This window comes from Macrobrachium rosenbergii, chromosome 22, assembly GCF_040412425.1.
Source record: "Macrobrachium rosenbergii isolate ZJJX-2024 chromosome 22, ASM4041242v1, whole genome shotgun sequence".
Lineage (NCBI taxonomy): Eukaryota > Metazoa > Arthropoda > Malacostraca > Decapoda > Palaemonidae > Macrobrachium > Macrobrachium rosenbergii.
The window spans coordinates 3,694,976-3,712,529 of NC_089762.1; the positions used below are offsets into that span (position 1 = coordinate 3,694,976).

The 17,554-nt window shown below is 39.2% G+C and overlaps 1 protein-coding gene across 13 annotated transcripts in view; it reads left to right on the forward strand.

Annotated features, from left to right (window-relative positions):
* The window catches only part of LOC136850542 (band 4.1-like protein 4), a 573,768-nt gene that overhangs the window by 517,580 nt on the left and 38,634 nt on the right, over positions 1–17,554 (forward strand). For 11 of the 13 annotated variants that reach the window (XM_067124128.1, XM_067124130.1, XM_067124129.1 and 8 more), the window contains 3 exons: positions 5,160–5,257; positions 13,386–13,506; positions 13,918–14,005. In XM_067124128.1, coding sequence (XP_066980229.1) covers positions 5,160–5,257; positions 13,386–13,506; positions 13,918–14,005 — 307 coding nt within the window. Of the gene's footprint in view, positions 1–5,159; positions 5,258–9,486; positions 9,688–13,385; positions 13,507–13,917; positions 14,006–17,554 lie in introns of those variants that run through there. The other 2 variants (XM_067124134.1, XM_067124133.1) reach the window with 2 other exon arrangements.

Genomic DNA, 17,554 nt, shown 5'->3' on the forward strand with positions numbered 1-17,554 from the left:
CTAATTTTTGGGAGGGGATTTTCATGCAGAACCTGATGTCTCGTTCACTTCCTGTCCCCCTCGCGAACCTTGAATTGAAAAGATGTCATATCTGATCGTTTATTTGTCAACAAGTTAAATAGCATTCGCGACACGTTCAAGGGTATAGACGTCAGTGGGGCATTTGAATATTCTCGATTAATGATGGAGTTACCGGTGTGAATACCTATTGTTTTCAGTGAATGCCCTGTGCATCCGTAGGGATGGTCCTTGCGTTCACTGCTGTCAGAAGCCAGAGGTTTAGGTCTTCCTGATTTCTTCAGTTTTGTGACATTTTACTAAGTCTGTATTGGCAGCTCACTTAGGCAAGGGGTTTGCATTATTATTATTATTATTATTATTATTATTATTATTATTATTATTATTATTATTATTATTAATCAGAAGATGAAGCCTGTTCATATGGAACAAGCCCACCATAAGGGCCATTGATTTGAAATTGAAGCTTCCAAAGAATATGGTGTTCATTAGGAAGAATTAAGAGGAGGTAAAAGGAAATACAGAAAGAAGAGATATATATACTGGAATAGTCTCAGAATCAATCCTCCCTGCACTGAGCACTATTGTGAAATTGCATTTCTGTCCGTTCGCTAAACACAATCGACATTTGAACTCTGCTGGTCAACCAGTTTCACGAAGAGCAAAACAATGCCCTTCCTTGCCAAGCATGAACGACCTTGACAGTGTTTATTGCAAGCCAGTACGAACGGATCAACATGCAATGCAACGAGCAAGTGCATGGCATGCATGCTCAAAGAAGCCAGGAAGAGGAAGGGTATGCTTCGCTTGGCAAATAGCATGCGAGCGACTGCAGCATGGCCGTTCAACTCTCGTGTGATTCTTTCCAGTCAGCATCGCCACGACACCAGCTGATTAGACGGGACTGATCTTCAATGCAGCATCCAGCTCTCCCTGCACGTCGCTGGGGGTATCGTTTCGTTGTCAGTTCAAAGTTGTCAGTTCAGAATTGATGCATTAAACATCTTACGATGAATTTGGCAGGTCATTACTTTACTAATGTTGTTTAAGCTTTATTATTATTATTATTATTATTATTATTATTATTATTATTATTATTATTATTATTATTATTATTATTATTATTATGTCTTGCAGAACCCAAGTATTTAAAGTAGAACTTGTTATTTCACGAAAATTATTTGTCTGCTATTTCCGAGCAAATTTGATTTCAAGGTCTTGAAATATTTTTGGTGTCAGGTGTTATAAAATATATGTATTCCAGAGAGAGAGAGAGAGAGAGAGAGAGAGAGAGAGAGAGAGAGAGAGAGAGAGAGAGAGAGAGACTTTTCCGTAAGTGTTGGGTTATAACTTGTAAGTATTGTCATAGAACTAAATCTGTTTTCTATAACAAATAGAGAGAGAGAGAGAGAGAGAGAGAGAGAGAGAGAGAGAGAGAGAGAAGAACTTATGTTCAGACATCTTACATCCTCGTGGCATTGCGTGTGTGTGTGTGAATTGGGTCATGCGGGCGTAGTGGGCGGGAACACTTGACCCACATCCTATACTGGCGACCGCTCTTGTGGCACAGTCAATAACTGCTGCCACGGACTTGGAGGAACACTGCCATTAATAAGATTGTCGAGGAGCGCCACTTATGTTTTTAAGTTGCAAATGAGCTGCTGCCTCGACTTCTCCACCTGACTCTTAGCCAAAAGATGGGCTTCGCTCACTGGTATTTCCTGTGGACTGGATGATTTTCCATGTTTGGATCTGGAACTCTGCTTCTTTGTTCCAGTTATGTAATTCAGTTCAGAGTTTCACTTGTTAGATTTTATTCTGCATCATCCTTTTAGTTGTTACGGCAACCTGATTCAGTCCTCTGATAGTAATTGCAGATTGTGACTCAACACTTCAGGTAAATCTCTCTCTCTCTCTCTCTCTCTCTCTCTCTCTCTCTCTCTCTCTCTCTCTCTCTCTCCTTTAGTTGTTAAAGCAAACTGAGTCAGTTCTGTGACAATAATTATTACAAGTTATAACTCAGCACTCTCTCTCTCTCTCTCTCTCTCTCTCTCTCATTTAGTTGTTAAAGCAAACTGAGTCAGTTCTGTGACAATAATTATTACAAGTTATAACTTAGCACTTTAGGTCAAGTTCTCTCTCTCTCTCTCTCTCTCTCTCTCTCTCTCTCTCTCTCTCTCTCTCTCTCATTTAATTTGTTAAAGCAAACTGAGTCAGTTCTATGACAATAATTATTACAAGTTATAACTCAGCACTTTAGGTTAAGTTCTCTCTCTCTCTCTCTCTCTCTCTCTCTCTCTCTCTCTCTCTCTCTCTCTCTCTCTCTCTCTCTGCAAATAGATCGGAGGAAGCCACCTTCGTACGTTATGATGCTCGTCTTATCCGGTCTGGGTGACCTGGAGTTCTGTGGCTTCCAGTCTTCCAGTCAGCTTTCCAGAAGGTTCCGGGTACGGATGCCCTGGTGTCATGTACTCTGACCGATTTTTCCTCCCAGTCAAGTCGGGTCTTTGCTTATTATTATTTTTTATTGTTTCTATTATTTTATTTACTTTTTGTCGGGAGAACTTGCAGTCAGTTGCCTTTTTTTTTTTTTAATGGGGAAGGTTCAGTTTTTCCTTCCAATCAAGTCGGGTCTTTGCTTAATATTTTATATTGTTTTATTTACTTTTTGTCGGGAGAACTTACAATGAGTTGCCTTTTTTTTTTTAATGGAGGAAGGGTCAGTTTTGCTGTCATTAGTTTTGATGAAACTAGCTATTGTATTTTCCATTCGCAGGAAATTATAGTTTTCCAGTTGATGATAATCACACAAACGTAGACTCGTTTTGCTTTATTGCATTTTGAAGCAGTTTCATATCCAGTTTGAAACCTGCCCGCGGTGGCTTGACTCTTTATTTTTTGTTTAGAAGTTGTTTTCTACTGGTCTCGTAAATTCATCAGTAAGCTGCGTCTTGTAAATGACTGCACATTTTCGAGAGAGCTTTGTTCATGCATGCTGAAACTTCCTCAAGCAAGCCAGTACAGAGTTTTATTCCATAAGTTTTTTTTTTTTTAATTCTGGGTATCGTAGCCTCATTGTCGCGTCGTGGGAACGTTTCCAGTGAGAGCCAAATAGGTAATTCCAGCCTCATAACACTCAGAGAGAGAGAGAGAGAGAGAGAGAGAGAGAGAGAGAGAGAGAGAGAGAGAGAGAGAGAGGCAGCATCTGTATTATAAAATCTAGCCCCTCTTGAATCCATTATGAAAAGAAAACTAAACAGAGAGAGAGAGAGAGAGAGAGAGAGTTCTCGTGCCACATTACCGTGGGCAGCGAGTTCTGGCACAGTTATTATAGAAAACAGTTCATTCACAATCCTGCGGTTTCTGAAACCAGTTTTCCATTTTGTAAATATTGATAATAAAATCTTCAGGCAGAACCATTTTTAATTTTCTCTAGCGCTTGTCCACGAGTCATGGCAAGAGGAAATTAGGGTGGGAAACCAGTTATTAAAGATTCATTTTTTTCGTGTAATCGTATGTAGTTTGGGGAGGATTTGATAAACAAGACTCGAGTCGTGTATGTATCGACATATATATATATATATGAGTAGATGATGCAGACACAAATGCATGAACACAGTGGAATTAAATTGTAGACATTCATTGGCGTTTTGGTGCAAGATTTTAGTGGTACTTATCTTATATCTTGTCGACTTCGTAATCCCTGATGATAGGCACTGCACGTATCGAATCGAGCATATATGCTGGTCAGCTGGTATAGTGGTTAGTGTCGTGCCATGCCACTCAGATGTCGCAGGGGGTTCGCGTCTCCACCAGGGCGATGAAAATCACTGGCTCTGTAACAAGATCAGTTACTGCTGCAGTGTGGGGTCTGCTACGGTGGGAGGTCGAAAACAACATTCTTTGGAAGCTTGAATTTCAAGTCAGTGGCCCCTTTGGTGCTCTTGTTCCATGTGAATAGGTTCATCTACTGAAATAATAATAATAATAATAATAATAATAATAATAATAATAATAATAATAATAATAATAATAATAATAATAATAATAATAATAATAATATGGTACCGTATACTCTGCAGAATAATTTATTAAATTTCTTATTAAGACTTACGTCGAAGAAATTCCAGTTATTGCTTACCTCAGTAATGTGCTGTAGTCTTTGAAAAACTGAGGAGAAGTTTTTAGCAAGATCTAAATCATTCAAATGTTAAATTTCACGTGCTGTGGCGGCGGCTGTGTACCTGACCCGGCTGTCCTTTTCAGAGTGAATTTCCTCCGGTACGAAGGAATACCGAAATCCACTCTGGATGTCAGTTTCTTGAGAGGAAAACAAGAAACGCTAGCAGTACTCTTATCAAATTTCTAATAGATTCTGTATTATTTGAATTATATTATTAAAGAATATCCGATTAAGCCCCAGGAAAGCTATAGAGCACTAGAGTGTTTTTGGAGCTCCACAGACTGTTTCAAAACCAGTTAAATTCTTTATATGAATCGGTTCATCAATGGCCATAACATCACTTCAGTCATATAATAATAAGTTTTCGGAGTGCGTGGCGTTCAAAAGCGCGTCTCCACTTGATGAAAGAAGTAATACTAACTTGGAGGAATATTTTCTGATGTGTCTTCGTTCGTTCATAATCCCTGTGTCGTCGTTTCGAGCCAAATATTATTAAAGGACAACACTCGCCAGAGAGCATACTTCCGCCAGTGTCAGTCAGTCCGTGAGAATATGTTTCTCTCCATTAGAAACGGTCCTGCCGAAGGCGATATACAGTAAATTCAGTCAGACGTTTAATTTCTTTAGAGGTTAGAACTGAGATATTTTACTCAATAATACAGTATTTTTATTAATATAGAGCAGTTGTGTGTCTTAATTTGTTAGGGAGGCGGGCCTCCTCAACAAAATTTAAATCGTATACATATGCAGTAAGTGTGTATGTATGTATGTATGTATATATTATATATACAGTATATATATATTTCTCATACGAAACGCCTTTTGAATTTATTTTCTAATTTTTTTTAGTTCCCTATTTGATTTTATTACTGCGTCAGTAATCTACTGTAGATGTTGTGACGCCAGTTGTAGTAGCCGTAAACCAATCTCCCAGTAATGTGTTCCGTTCTCTTTCCAGGTACCAGTTCTTCCTTCAGGTGAAACAAGACATTCTACAAGGGCGCCTCCCTATATCTCAGGAATTGGCTGCTGAACTCGGGTCCTACGCCGTTCAGTGTGAGTTAAGAACCTGTATTTCCGTGGAAATGTTCTGTGTTCTAATATGTCTGCTTTGATTCTTTGAAGTATTTTATATCTAAATGCACTTCATTATTAGTTTTGCTTGCATTCTGTACTATACTCTTTAAGAATAGGGTCGTGATTCAAACCACTTTTCTTCATTTCAGTAAAGTGACAACTGCGTGAATGAATGAACCTTTTTATGATGCTAGCGGCATTTTTAAATAGAATTTAGAAGCTGGAGTTTTACACAAGATATAATTTTATTTCCTACAAGTTTTAATTATATAAATATACTACCCTATGCAGCCCTCTCATTAACATCGGCGTCATTGACCATAGAAGTCACGACGCCTGATAACTTAAAATCATTCATTCATTCTTAAACGAAAAATAATTCCGTTTGGTTGAAGCCTCTACGAGACGTTTCTGCGGAAACTTCGCGAACGGAACAACCCCCTCCCGTCGACTGCACTCCAGATACCATCAGCAGGATTACTCCAAACTCGCACATGATCGTTCTTTCGTTATTGCAGAACCTCCCTTTATTCGCGGTTTTTTTGGGGGGGTTTTTGTTTGCCGCCACCTTATCTGATACGAAGGAAATTACCGATACGAAAGCAGGTCTGATGGTCGCATCGCGTGCGTCCGCGTAGATTTTAATTTCACTTACCCTTTGCGACCGTTGCGGTCTGCTTACGAGGATTCGCGCGTTGCCTGCTCTTGGTGGAAATGTTTACGAAATGCGTAGTATTTTACCCTTTTGAATGAAGATTGTCCATGAATAAATACGCTCATAAACGTCAGAATCTTGGGACATGAATTCCTTTTAACATGTGCACGTGACATGGCAGAGAGAGAGAGAGAGAGAGAGAGAGAGAGAGAGAGAGAGAGAGAGAGAGAGAGAGAGCATGAGCATGTCAGAATAAGGTACGTCAGTATCCCCAAACTCTGGTGGAAAGTAGACTGCATCTTGAGTGAGAAAGCGTTGAGATCTGAGATACCTGGCAAAGGAGGTGATGAAAACAGAGGATTTGTGTGAGTCACAAAAACGAAAGCTGGAAGAGAGGAAAGGGAAATTAGAGATTTACCCTGAAGTGAGGATATTATTCACCTGTTTTATATGCAGCACATCCCTTGCTCTTTATAAATAGGGCCTAGCAAACCATACCTGTATACTTGCATGCTTTGGAAGTGAGAAAATGCCCCAGTGCTAGCCAGAGGTCTGGGCAGGTGAGACACACAGAGAGAGAGAGAGAGAGAGAGAGAGAGAGAGAGAGAGAGTGTGTGTGGTGTTATGTTTGGTGGTTGGTTGCTATCGTTGCTTTTGTTGTGTGCCCGGGGCTGGGCAACATCCTAACGTGGGAATGAGAGCTTCTCTTTCGCCCTCCGAGTTGCTGTTGTTGTCGTTGCTGCTGCTTCTTCTTCTTCTTCTTCTCCTTCTTCTTCTTCTTCTTCTTCTTCTTCTTCTTCTTCTTCTTCTTCTGCTAATTTGGGTTGGGCTGTCGCTGTTATGACCCCTCTCTCTCTCTCTCTCTCTCTCTCTCTCTCTCTCTCTCTCTCTCTCTCTCTCTCTCTCTCTGTAATAAAAGTTTCTCTCTCGCTCTCTCTCTCCTATAGTAACAGTCTCTCTCTCTCTCTCTCTCTCTCTCTCTCTCCTATAGTAACAGTCTTTCTCTCTCTCTCTCCTATATTAATAGTTTCTCTCTCTCTCTCTCTCTCTCTCTCTCTCTCTCATAATACCAGTTTCTTTTCCTGTTACTAGAAGATTCACTGGATAACAATCTGAAAAGAAACATAATTGAATCACCATCTGAAAAGTACCGAGGCCAGTTTATCATTCTGCCTTTTTGACGTTGCAACACATTCAGGGTAATAAGAGGCATCTTGTAACTCATTAATAGGATTTTGTTTGAATAACATAACAAGATGACGCAAAGTGTTCACACACACACACACACACACACACACACACACACAAACAGAATTGTGTAATTCATTAACAGGATTTTGTTTATGCCCTATAACAAGATAAGACAAAGTGTTCAGAGAGAGAGAGAGAGAGTGAAAATTGTGTAATTCATTAACAGGGTTTTGTTTATGCCCTATAAGGCAAAGTGTTCACGGAGAGAGAGAGAGAGAGAGAGAGAGAGAATTGTGTAATTCATTAATAGGATTTTGTTTGTGCCCTATAACAAGATAAGGTAAAAGGTAAAATGAGAGAGAGAGAGAGAGAGAGAGAGAGAGAGAGAGAGAGAGAGAGAGAGAGAGAGGAAGCAAGTTAATCTATCGTAACATTACAAGACCCAAGAATAGAAAGAAAAATAACACGCCAATATATGTGATTTTAAAAATGGTTGAGAGAAAAAAACCCGATGATTACAGAGAAGGTCAAGTTAAAAGGTCTGCCTGAATGAGAGCGGAGCCGGACGGTATAAAAATAGCAAAGTAATCTCTTCCCTGTCATATTATGAAAGACTTCGCGAAACGTAAATAATGGCTGATATCTGGGGGGCATCCATTATCAGAAAATGTACGGGACATCGTTTAAGCAACCAAATTTGGACAGGGCTAATTAGAGTAAAGCAGTTCAGTGCTTCGCTATCTCGCGTTCCCCTTGTGCGCTCGCTAGTACAAAATGCAGGCACATGATACAATTGACTGGGTTTTTTTCTTCTTCTTTTTTTTTATATTGCCTCTTTGGAAACTCTGTCTTGATTGACAAAAATGGAAAGATTAAAGTTGATCGTAAAAAAAAAAATGTGCTCTCTGAAAATATACAGTAATTACTTATTGTGTTTGTATTTTAAAATTGTAAGTATTTTGTGAAAATTTGTATTAAAGGCTTTTAACATCAGACACGTGTAATATATATATATATATATATATATATATATATATATATATATATATATATATATATATATATATATATATATATATATATATATATATATGTGTGTGTGTGTGTACTATTTAATTGTATATATATAATTATATGCAAGCTTGTTTGCACAAAGCATTAGTCCCTCTTGTTTGAAGTGAATAAAAGAATATTAAATTCTGGCAAAAAGAAAAATTGACTCCTTTACGACACCAAAATTTCATAAAATTCGGGAAAATTGGTTCACCAAAAACAGGCAGGTTCAGAAAGAGCCCAAATTTGCCTTTGTGGGTGAACGTGCGTATTCCTTCTTCCAGATTTTTCTCTCTTTTTTTTCAATGGAGAGGCGAGACATATTTCAGGTGTCTAGCAACTTTTACGATGGATTTTTATTCGGGAATTTTTATTTCGCCTTCTCCATTACGTTCATGGCCCCTTAAGCTTCGGGCATTCGCACTAAGATCGCTTTATTTCTAAAATCAAGACTTTTTGTTTTATTTTTTTTGTTTCAAGAGTAGCCCCGGTCGAACTGGTCTACCACGGAAGTAGAAACTGGCCCCCAAGACAAGTTTACGTTTTTGGTCGACCTTTGTCTTAAGAGAGAGAGAGAGAGAGAGAGAGAGAGAGAGAGAGAGAGAGAGAGAATATGCCCACGGGTGATTGAGAAAACATTTCGTGTCTCAAGGTGTATGACTTCTTCCTATTGTTACCGAATCTATCATGCATTTTCCGTCCAGGTGACGTACGTGTAGCGATATGTGGTGGTCGGAAGAGTTTGCGGTTCTCGTAGTAAACAGATGTGTATCCAAGCTGCTCTGGAAGTCACTACAAGAAGCACATGTCAGGGAATTTGTTTTGTAAAGCCTCGTGCCTCGACAGGGGCCTTTCCTGTCGTCGTTGATCATTTGTTCTGGAATCCATGTTTGACATTGCAATTATTTTTGCTCCGTTTGGTGAGATAGCTTATGTGGATCCAGTTGTGTCAGATGTATTGTTGACGAAAAGAGAATTCTATCTTTACTTGCAAAGCAGTAGACTTAGAATACTCTGAAGTTCCCACCGTTGGTTCTGATTTTTATTCGTCATCGCCAGTCTCATTTTCAGTATTTACGCCATTTTACAGTTAAATCATACAATGTTTTGTTAACTCAGGGCAAATGGATTAACCAAAATTACCCGTTGATTGCATATCTGTGAAATATCGAGCCGAAAGAATGGTCTAAGAAAACGTGAAACGCCACAGCACTCCTGTCTTTTCCCAAGACTTCGTTCTTCCAATGCACAGTTGCCTGTTACGAATCACTTAATAAACTTCCCTGATGGTCTGTTTCAACTTCTTACTAGCCGTCAGGGTGTTTGTTACGAGCGGTAGGTGGGTTGGGCAGTAGTCCAAACAAAGGCTCTCTGTCGCACTGTGCTTCACGGCCCGTTTTTGAGGTCCTTGCCGAAAGCTTGGGCCAAACCTTCTGAAAGCTGGACTTCCAAACTTCATTATAACCCTGTGCTTTCAAGATTTCGCGCCTCTAATAAACGCAGCTCCAAGGTAATTATTCCCTTTTGATGTCCTGAGATAATACTCTACGTGCTAATGTAGCCGACTAATGGGAATGGAGTTAATCATCATTGCCACCCACTGTCTCCCCAGAATTTGACTACGCGCAGTTATACCATGGGCATTTTAATTGGCTCGCGATCGATGCATCCATTTGGTGCGTTATCTGGTCATTAGGTGCCCCGGATTGACGGTTCCGGGATAATGAATCTGAAATTCACGGCCGAATATTAGGACACTTTGCTTCATTAGGAGGACAATTAAGGCTGGCTCAGGAAGGCGCTTACACCTATATTCCACCCGCGTGGCATAATTATGTGGCCCAATAAGAATGCTTGTCCGTAGAGAGCCCCCGATGTTGCGATAGCGGTTAATGGCGGTTCGACGCCGCCATTTAGTCGTAAGGAGGTGGTTCCTGGGTGGTTTCAATGAGGCGGAAGAGATGTGTGCGAGTTTTGTGAATAGGTCGCGATGCGGGTGGGATAAGGCTGCACCAAGAACTTTATTTTTTCAGGGTTTCTGTGTTTTTGCAGGAAACGAGATTTATGTTTGGTAATTTTGGACTTATGCGCATGCGCTGGGCTTGACGTTGTTATTTCAGCCTCGAGGGGTCTCGTTGATGCCGGTATTTCCATCGTCTCGTTTCCCTTCACATGAGCATTTCTGTTTTGATTATAGGTTTAGACTTGAAGACCTGGAATAGATTAATAATGACATTAATGGACGTATTACATACCAAGAAAAGTTAAAAATTAGATAAGACTTTTCAGGTAATTACATAGTAGAGGACAGGCAGTACCGTTATTTCTATAAATTCTTTATAGTTCTTTTGTTGAACTTGAACTTTCCTTTACTTTTACTCCCACAGGAATTCCTGTTAAACATTAAAGTCGATCATAAGGGTAAAAAAAATGTTTGACTAGGAAATTAAGGGTGTTTGCCGGTCGACAGAACCCCAGGACACCGCCTTCCTCATCCGCCGTCGAAGGAGTGAAAGAGGTGCCAAAGAAAGAAGCACTTCGGCAGTTTGGTGGATATTTGAGGGTCCTTTTATGACCGGTCGTTTGTATACGAGTGGTCAGGGAAGAGCGTCCCGTCAAAGCTACTCACCGCAGGCTTCTCTTTTTGCTTATTTTCCCCGCTGGAAAGAGACCACTTCCAGTGAAGACCTGGAAACCTGGAAACCTGCCAGCGAGTTAATGATGTTTGTTTACACGCCTCTGAATATTACCCCCTGTGTATCGAGCGAGAAAATAATACCGACGTTTCCCGTGCTCGTCTTAATTAAAGATAGGTTTTGAAAAGTGTTGATAATTGGAACTTACAACGGGGAAAAATATGGCGGGCTTGTTCTAAACACGCCGCGGTGGGTACAAAGCGGGTTAAAACCCTTGGGGGGCCACTATCTAGGAAAGATCCAAAAATATGACTTTCTAAGTGTGCTTAAAGCAACTTTAATTCTCTTAAGAAGAAAACCATCTTCTGAGTAGTGTGATGATCGGCGCTTTTCCATCCATATTTTTGTAATCGGGGGGCTCTTGATTTGATATGCTAATTCAGTGGTTCCCAACCTGGGGGCGTCAGCAATATCCAGGGTAGGCGCGAGCCCTAGGAAAATTTTTAAAAATTCTCTGATTTTTGTTATTCTCTTAACAAAAGTGAGTAGCTAATATTCAGTTTATGAAAAAATGCAAAAGTATCATAGCCTTATAACGTTAGTTTCCTATTGTGTACTACCTAGTTAGACTCGTTGAGCTTAGGAATAAAAACGCCCCTTCTCTTTCAATTTATTTTTTAATTTTCCTTTAAATCTGGGAGGGAATTTTACTCACGGATGCAAGGGGGCCGTGGAGGGAAAGACCAACTCTTAGAAGGGGCGTGGCAATAAAAAAAAGGTTAAGAACCACTGTGCTAATTGAAACCTCTTTGGACAAACCTGTTAGACATCCGAGAGAGAAAGAGAGAGAGAGAAAGAGAGAAAGAGGGGTTATGGAGTGTGTGGCTGTGATTATCGAAGACAGTGAAATGGCCAGTCGTCGATCTATTCATGGGATTCGAACATAATACATACACTCATATGGTGATTTATTAATGGAAATGGCCAACGCTTTTAATAGCTACTCATTCTGTGTAGATGTTCATTTCGCTGTGTTGACGTGTATGTATGTATGTATATATATATATATATATATATATATATATATATATATATATATATATATATATATATATATATATATATATATATATATATATATATGTATGTATGTATGTTTATGTATGTAATTCTCAGTAAAAAAATCTGCTCATAATCTATAAAGCAGCCCCATAAAAGACAGAAAAAATCCTTAGAATATATTTCTTTCTCCCTTTCACACAGCCTTCGTTTCAGAAAAATGGGCATACGAACCGCTAACGAATACATACAGTTGTTCCAACAATGAGAAAAATTGTGAAGCGTCAGGAATGATGCATTTCTGATCGCTCATGGAAGGTGTTACGGCGTTTCATTTCAAGAAAGGATTCAGATTTAACAACCTTTGTGTATGTAAAAATATGTTGAATACATACAGATATATGTGCGCGAACAGATTGACTGCATTTTCTTCTATGTCTAAATTCCCAAACAGAATATTCCCATTTTCATTTACGCCGTACCGATTCTGATCCCTCAAGCAACCTGAATTGCAAGAGGAGGCTTTATTCAAATGTATCCTTGCATTAAATAAGTTTTTCAATCTTGAAAAAATCTATTTTTTAAGGGTTCTGCAACGTGGTGTTTATACCAAAACCTTTTGCCTTTCAGTAAACTTCCAGTATATTGGGACCAGACTTTGAAAGTGCATTTTTTTTATCGTAAATTTCCTTTATTATATAAACTGCTTTACAATTTTCCGTCTATGTGTATTTCAGTCTCGAGGAGCCAGAACGAATTCAAGAGATTCGGCAGTGTTGCCAACCATCCAAGGGGAACGGCAGACTCCGTTAATTACCAGGAATCCCCTTTTAATCAGATTCCGTGGGGCAACAATGCGCCTTTGAGACAGGCCCCATTTTGTGTAATGGTAGATTTGCCTATTTGAGCCTTAATGAGATGGAAATCCGCTTTTCGGGAAAAGATCCTTCCTCGAAAAGTTTCAATACATTATCGACGGCGAGACACGCTTTCCGAGATTGAATATATTGTCGAGAATGAAGGTTCGTCGTCTGCTGTTGCGGTGGTAAAGTTTGTCTCGAAACCTCGACGGCATTACTTCCTAAATCTGCTAACGAGATCCGGCGAGGGATCAACGCCCGCGATTTTGATGCGAAATGGAAGTTGGTCGATGCCCTTAAGTTGCTGATCGTATATACAGTCAGCGAAGTTTACTAAAATACACAATTGACGTCGCCTTTAACTACGAAATTTCAGTTTTGCTGAAATATCCTAATGATTTCACTTACTTTGGTTTTATGTACAGGCCTCCACGTGGATAATTCCCTCTGGGGGGCCCCTGTACATTTTCAGAATAAGGTGCTGCTTGTATTTTATAATTATCTTTCAGTTCTTTCAGTGTTTTCTCGGCAGCAAACGACCAATTCAGATGAAAATTTACGCTCTGCGTGATTTCTGTCAATTCGCGCACCCACCAGGCACGTGATGTTCCAATTCCTTTCTTTTGACGACATTTTACTTTTTCCCTCGACAGCCGAGTTGGGTGACTATGACCCTCGCAGACATTCTCCCGGTTATGTCTCCGAGTTTCGGTTCGTCACGACGCAGACGGTCGCCCTGGAGAACAAAATAGCTGAGCTTCATAAAAAATTAGTGTAAGTCTTCATGTAGGTTTTATGTCATGAGGGGATGTATGACTTTGGCGTAGGCTGTTGATTTTAATTCTTTCTTAACCCAGATTGTCAATTTGTCAATTGTAATGATTGTTTTTCAGGCTGTTGTCCAGAATTTGCCAGATGTAAACTACTGCCTTGATTAAGAAAAAGTTAACATTGGTTTGTGAAATTTGGCATGACAGATTTAAGTCTTAAAGTTTGGTAGTTCAGTGGTATATTCATTACATATTTTATTCAGGCCAAAGTGACCAAATGGCCAACTGCATTTATTAGATGACACCCTCATGATGATTACTAATTTCATAAGTTTTTACTTTTTTTTTAATTTACCGCATACTGATAATACAAGTTCAATTATTATTAATTTTTTTTCCTTCCTCTTCCCTTCAGGGGGCAAGTTCCTTCGAAGGCCGAAATGTGTTACCTGGAAAAAGTCAAGTGGCTGGACATGTATGGGGTCGATTTACATCCAGTTCTGGTGAGTACTGGAGATTATTTTTAATTGTTTGTTAATTTATGTCTTAAGTGTGTCTTGCTAATTGTTGTGTCAGTTTTATACCCCAGAAAACCTGTATATTATATAAATACATGTATTTCTATATACAATATATATGTATGTGTATATGTATAAATACGTCTGTAAATGTGTATGTATATAATTGTGTGTATATATTTTATGAATATATACTTGTATATACGTATATAAGTATACATATATATAGATATATATACATATATGTATGTTATATACACATACATACATACATACATACATACACACACACACACACGCGGAACTGTGAAGTATAAATCATTTTCGCGGTAAACGAATTCTGTCTCGTGGAAAGCTTGAGAGATTCCATTTAAGAAGTGACCGTAATTAGTTGTCGAGGGACGAGGCCATCCTCGCATGATTCAATCCGACAAAATGAGAACATAATGCCTGAACTTTCCAGGGGAAAATGATGTCATTAGCAAAGTGTCTTTATTTCGAAACTTTGCGTTCTCCTCACGGCATAATTCTCCCCACCGCGCCGTGCAAAATAATCCAAAGGAACTGGCATGGAGCTGCACTATATTACAAAAGTTTGGACTTTATTAAAGGGGGCACCTGGGCTTCCCTCCTGCCCCTTCTTCCCTCCTACGTTCCTCCTTTTCCTCTCTGCCAGTTTATCATGTTTGTCATGCACGGGATTCCCGCATAGGGGGGCAGTGCCCGTCAGTGCACCTCGCGCGGTGCACTGTAGGCATTACTCAAGATTCTTTTCAGGGTTCCTTCGGCCCCTAGCTGCAACCCATTTAATTCCCTTTACTGTACCTCTGTTTATATTCTCTGTCTACCCTCTCTAACAGTTGTTTTATAGTGCAACAGCGAGGTTTTCCTCCTGTTACACCTCTTAAACCTTCTTTAATGTCAGTTTTCTTTCGGCGCTGAATGACCTCATAGTTTCCAGCGCTTGGCCCCTGGCCTAAAATTCTGCATTCTATTCGATTCTGCTGCCGGTTCTTTAAAAAAAAAAAAAAAAAAAAACGCGCTAAATTAATGTTAACTGAAAATCTGGGGGCCCTGACAACCAAGGAAGCTATCCTGAAAAAAGGAAAGTTTGCGAAGTTTCGGGGAAAACAAAGATAAATTCCCCATGCCAGGAATTAAAGTCAAGCCACCAAACCAAAGTGACAGGAGGCTTTTTTGACATATCAGGATGAATGTTGGAAGTCGTGGCTGAACTGGTGTTGCACTTGAGAGAGAGAGAGAGAGAGAGAGAGAGAGAGAGAGAGAGAGAGAGAGAGAGAGAGAGAGAGAGAGAAAGGTCGTTGGTAAGAAAGGAAACAGATGAAACGCCCCGTGTATGCAATCATTCACACACAAACAGCGACGGTTGGGGCCAACATAAAGCTTGAACAGTGCGGAAACAAATCAACTGGCGACACCGAAATGAACTCTCAGTTCCTCCAAATGCAGATTTGGCCATTTGAAATGCGTGTGAGATCCACCAGACAAGTTGGGAGCGCACGAATACCATAAAAGTCGGTAGAGAAGGGGGCCGCATTCAAAAAGTGGTGTTAAGAGTTTATAAACTGGTTTAATTCAGACCCCACAGCCAGGCATGACAGTGCAAAATCTTCGAGGCCGAGAAGAAGAAGAAGAAGATGCACAAGTTAGGCATTTTCAGTGTCATGACCTTCAGACGATGAAGGAATTCGGCCCATACTATAGATTCATTATCATCCACTGCCCTAGTCCCCCACCCCCCTTCTTTTATTATTTTACTCAGCTTTCCCCCGTGTCAGTAATTTATTTTTTAAGAATTGTAATGGTATTTGACTTTCTCTGGAAGAGATATATTGCAAATAAACTCAAACAGCTTAAGTTACGGCGAGAAAAGGTTGGCAAAGCTGTTCGGGGCAAGGTCTACATAGGTGCGAATGGTGAAAGTAGTGACCGGGCTCTATGGCAAAAGAGCAAAAGGAAAAAATACTTGTAACAAACGAAAATAATAACTGGCATAAAATTTGTACCTGATAACACATAAGGGGAAATGTATCTTAAGAAACCGCAGTCCATTTTACTCATCTGATGTATAATATATAAACCTTTTTGTAGCTGTACAAAGAGAAAATTAGCAGTGTTCTAAACAAGGCAGTTAATGGTTCACGTGAAACATGTCCGTAGCTACTTGTTCCTGTTTTTTCCTTGAAAGCTAATTTCACTGCAGAACGAGAGCGTCTTGGAAAGTGGCCAGTCGATTTTGAGAGCTACTAAATTATTGAAATTTTGTCTACTTAAAATTTAAAGACTTCCGATTGTTACAGTGTCATCAGCGCGACCCGAGGTCATTGAATTGTCAGATTCAAATGTATCCATGATGGCGGTGACCGTTTGTAGGGATGATTAGGTATCCAGTGTTGCAATCATGTCATCCTGTTATTCATCCTCATTGGCCATATGTTGCAAATAACCTTTCACGTCGACGGCAGCCCAAGATGTTGACAGGGCGTCGTTAAAACAGAAGTTTAGACAGTGAACACTTTTTCATTTGAAGGCGAGAGTAAGAATGGAAGGTCGAAGTCGCCCTTTCTTTAGTCTCCCTTTCTTTTATCATTTACTTGTGTTCCTGTCGTTATCTTTCATTTGGTTCATGTAATGTGGTCTGTGAGCCGTGTATATATATATATATATATATATATATATATATATATATATATATATATATATATATATATATATATATATATATATATATATATATATATATATATATATATATATATATATATATATATTTATATACATATATGTATATATGTGTATATATATACTGTATCTATATATTTATATATAAATTATATGTATGTATGTATATGTATATTAGTTACACAGGAATATACACAAAAATTGTTACTTGTATATCATTGTGATATGATTGGCTGCCATCTAGTTTGTTGCTGTTTCTTTTTTTTTTTTTTGTGTTCCTCACACATTCAGGTTTTCTTCACTTACGAGACCAGGGGCATAGGGAACAGTCCGCCGCTTTCGAATCCTTGTCTTCAACATATGGTTTTCGAAAGATTGGAATCCTCCAAAACTACTAAAATGTAATATGGTTCCAGAGTTGAAATAGGACTGTTGTTAAACTAATGACTCTCTCTCTCTCTCTCTCTCTCTCTCTCTCTCTCTCTCTCTCTCTCTCTCTCTCTCTCTCTCTCTCTCTCTCTCTCTCTCTCTCTCGTGGGTAGTTGGAACCAGAGACTGGGTTGTATTCAAATTTCTGATATTACAGGATTTCATTTTCATTTTTTTTTTTTTTATATTTATTTGGTTCTTAGACTTATTCATTTCACTACCCATCCACCAATCAAACTGTTTTCTCCTGCGTGGCTGTATGGCTTTTGGGATATCAAAAATTGTGATACCGGCCATACTAGTAATATATAGTTTGAGGCATGGGAAGGTGGATGGAACTGGCGACTTGATTGAATTTGTTAACTGGGATTGATTGGATTGATTGATTTGTTGGGATTGAAA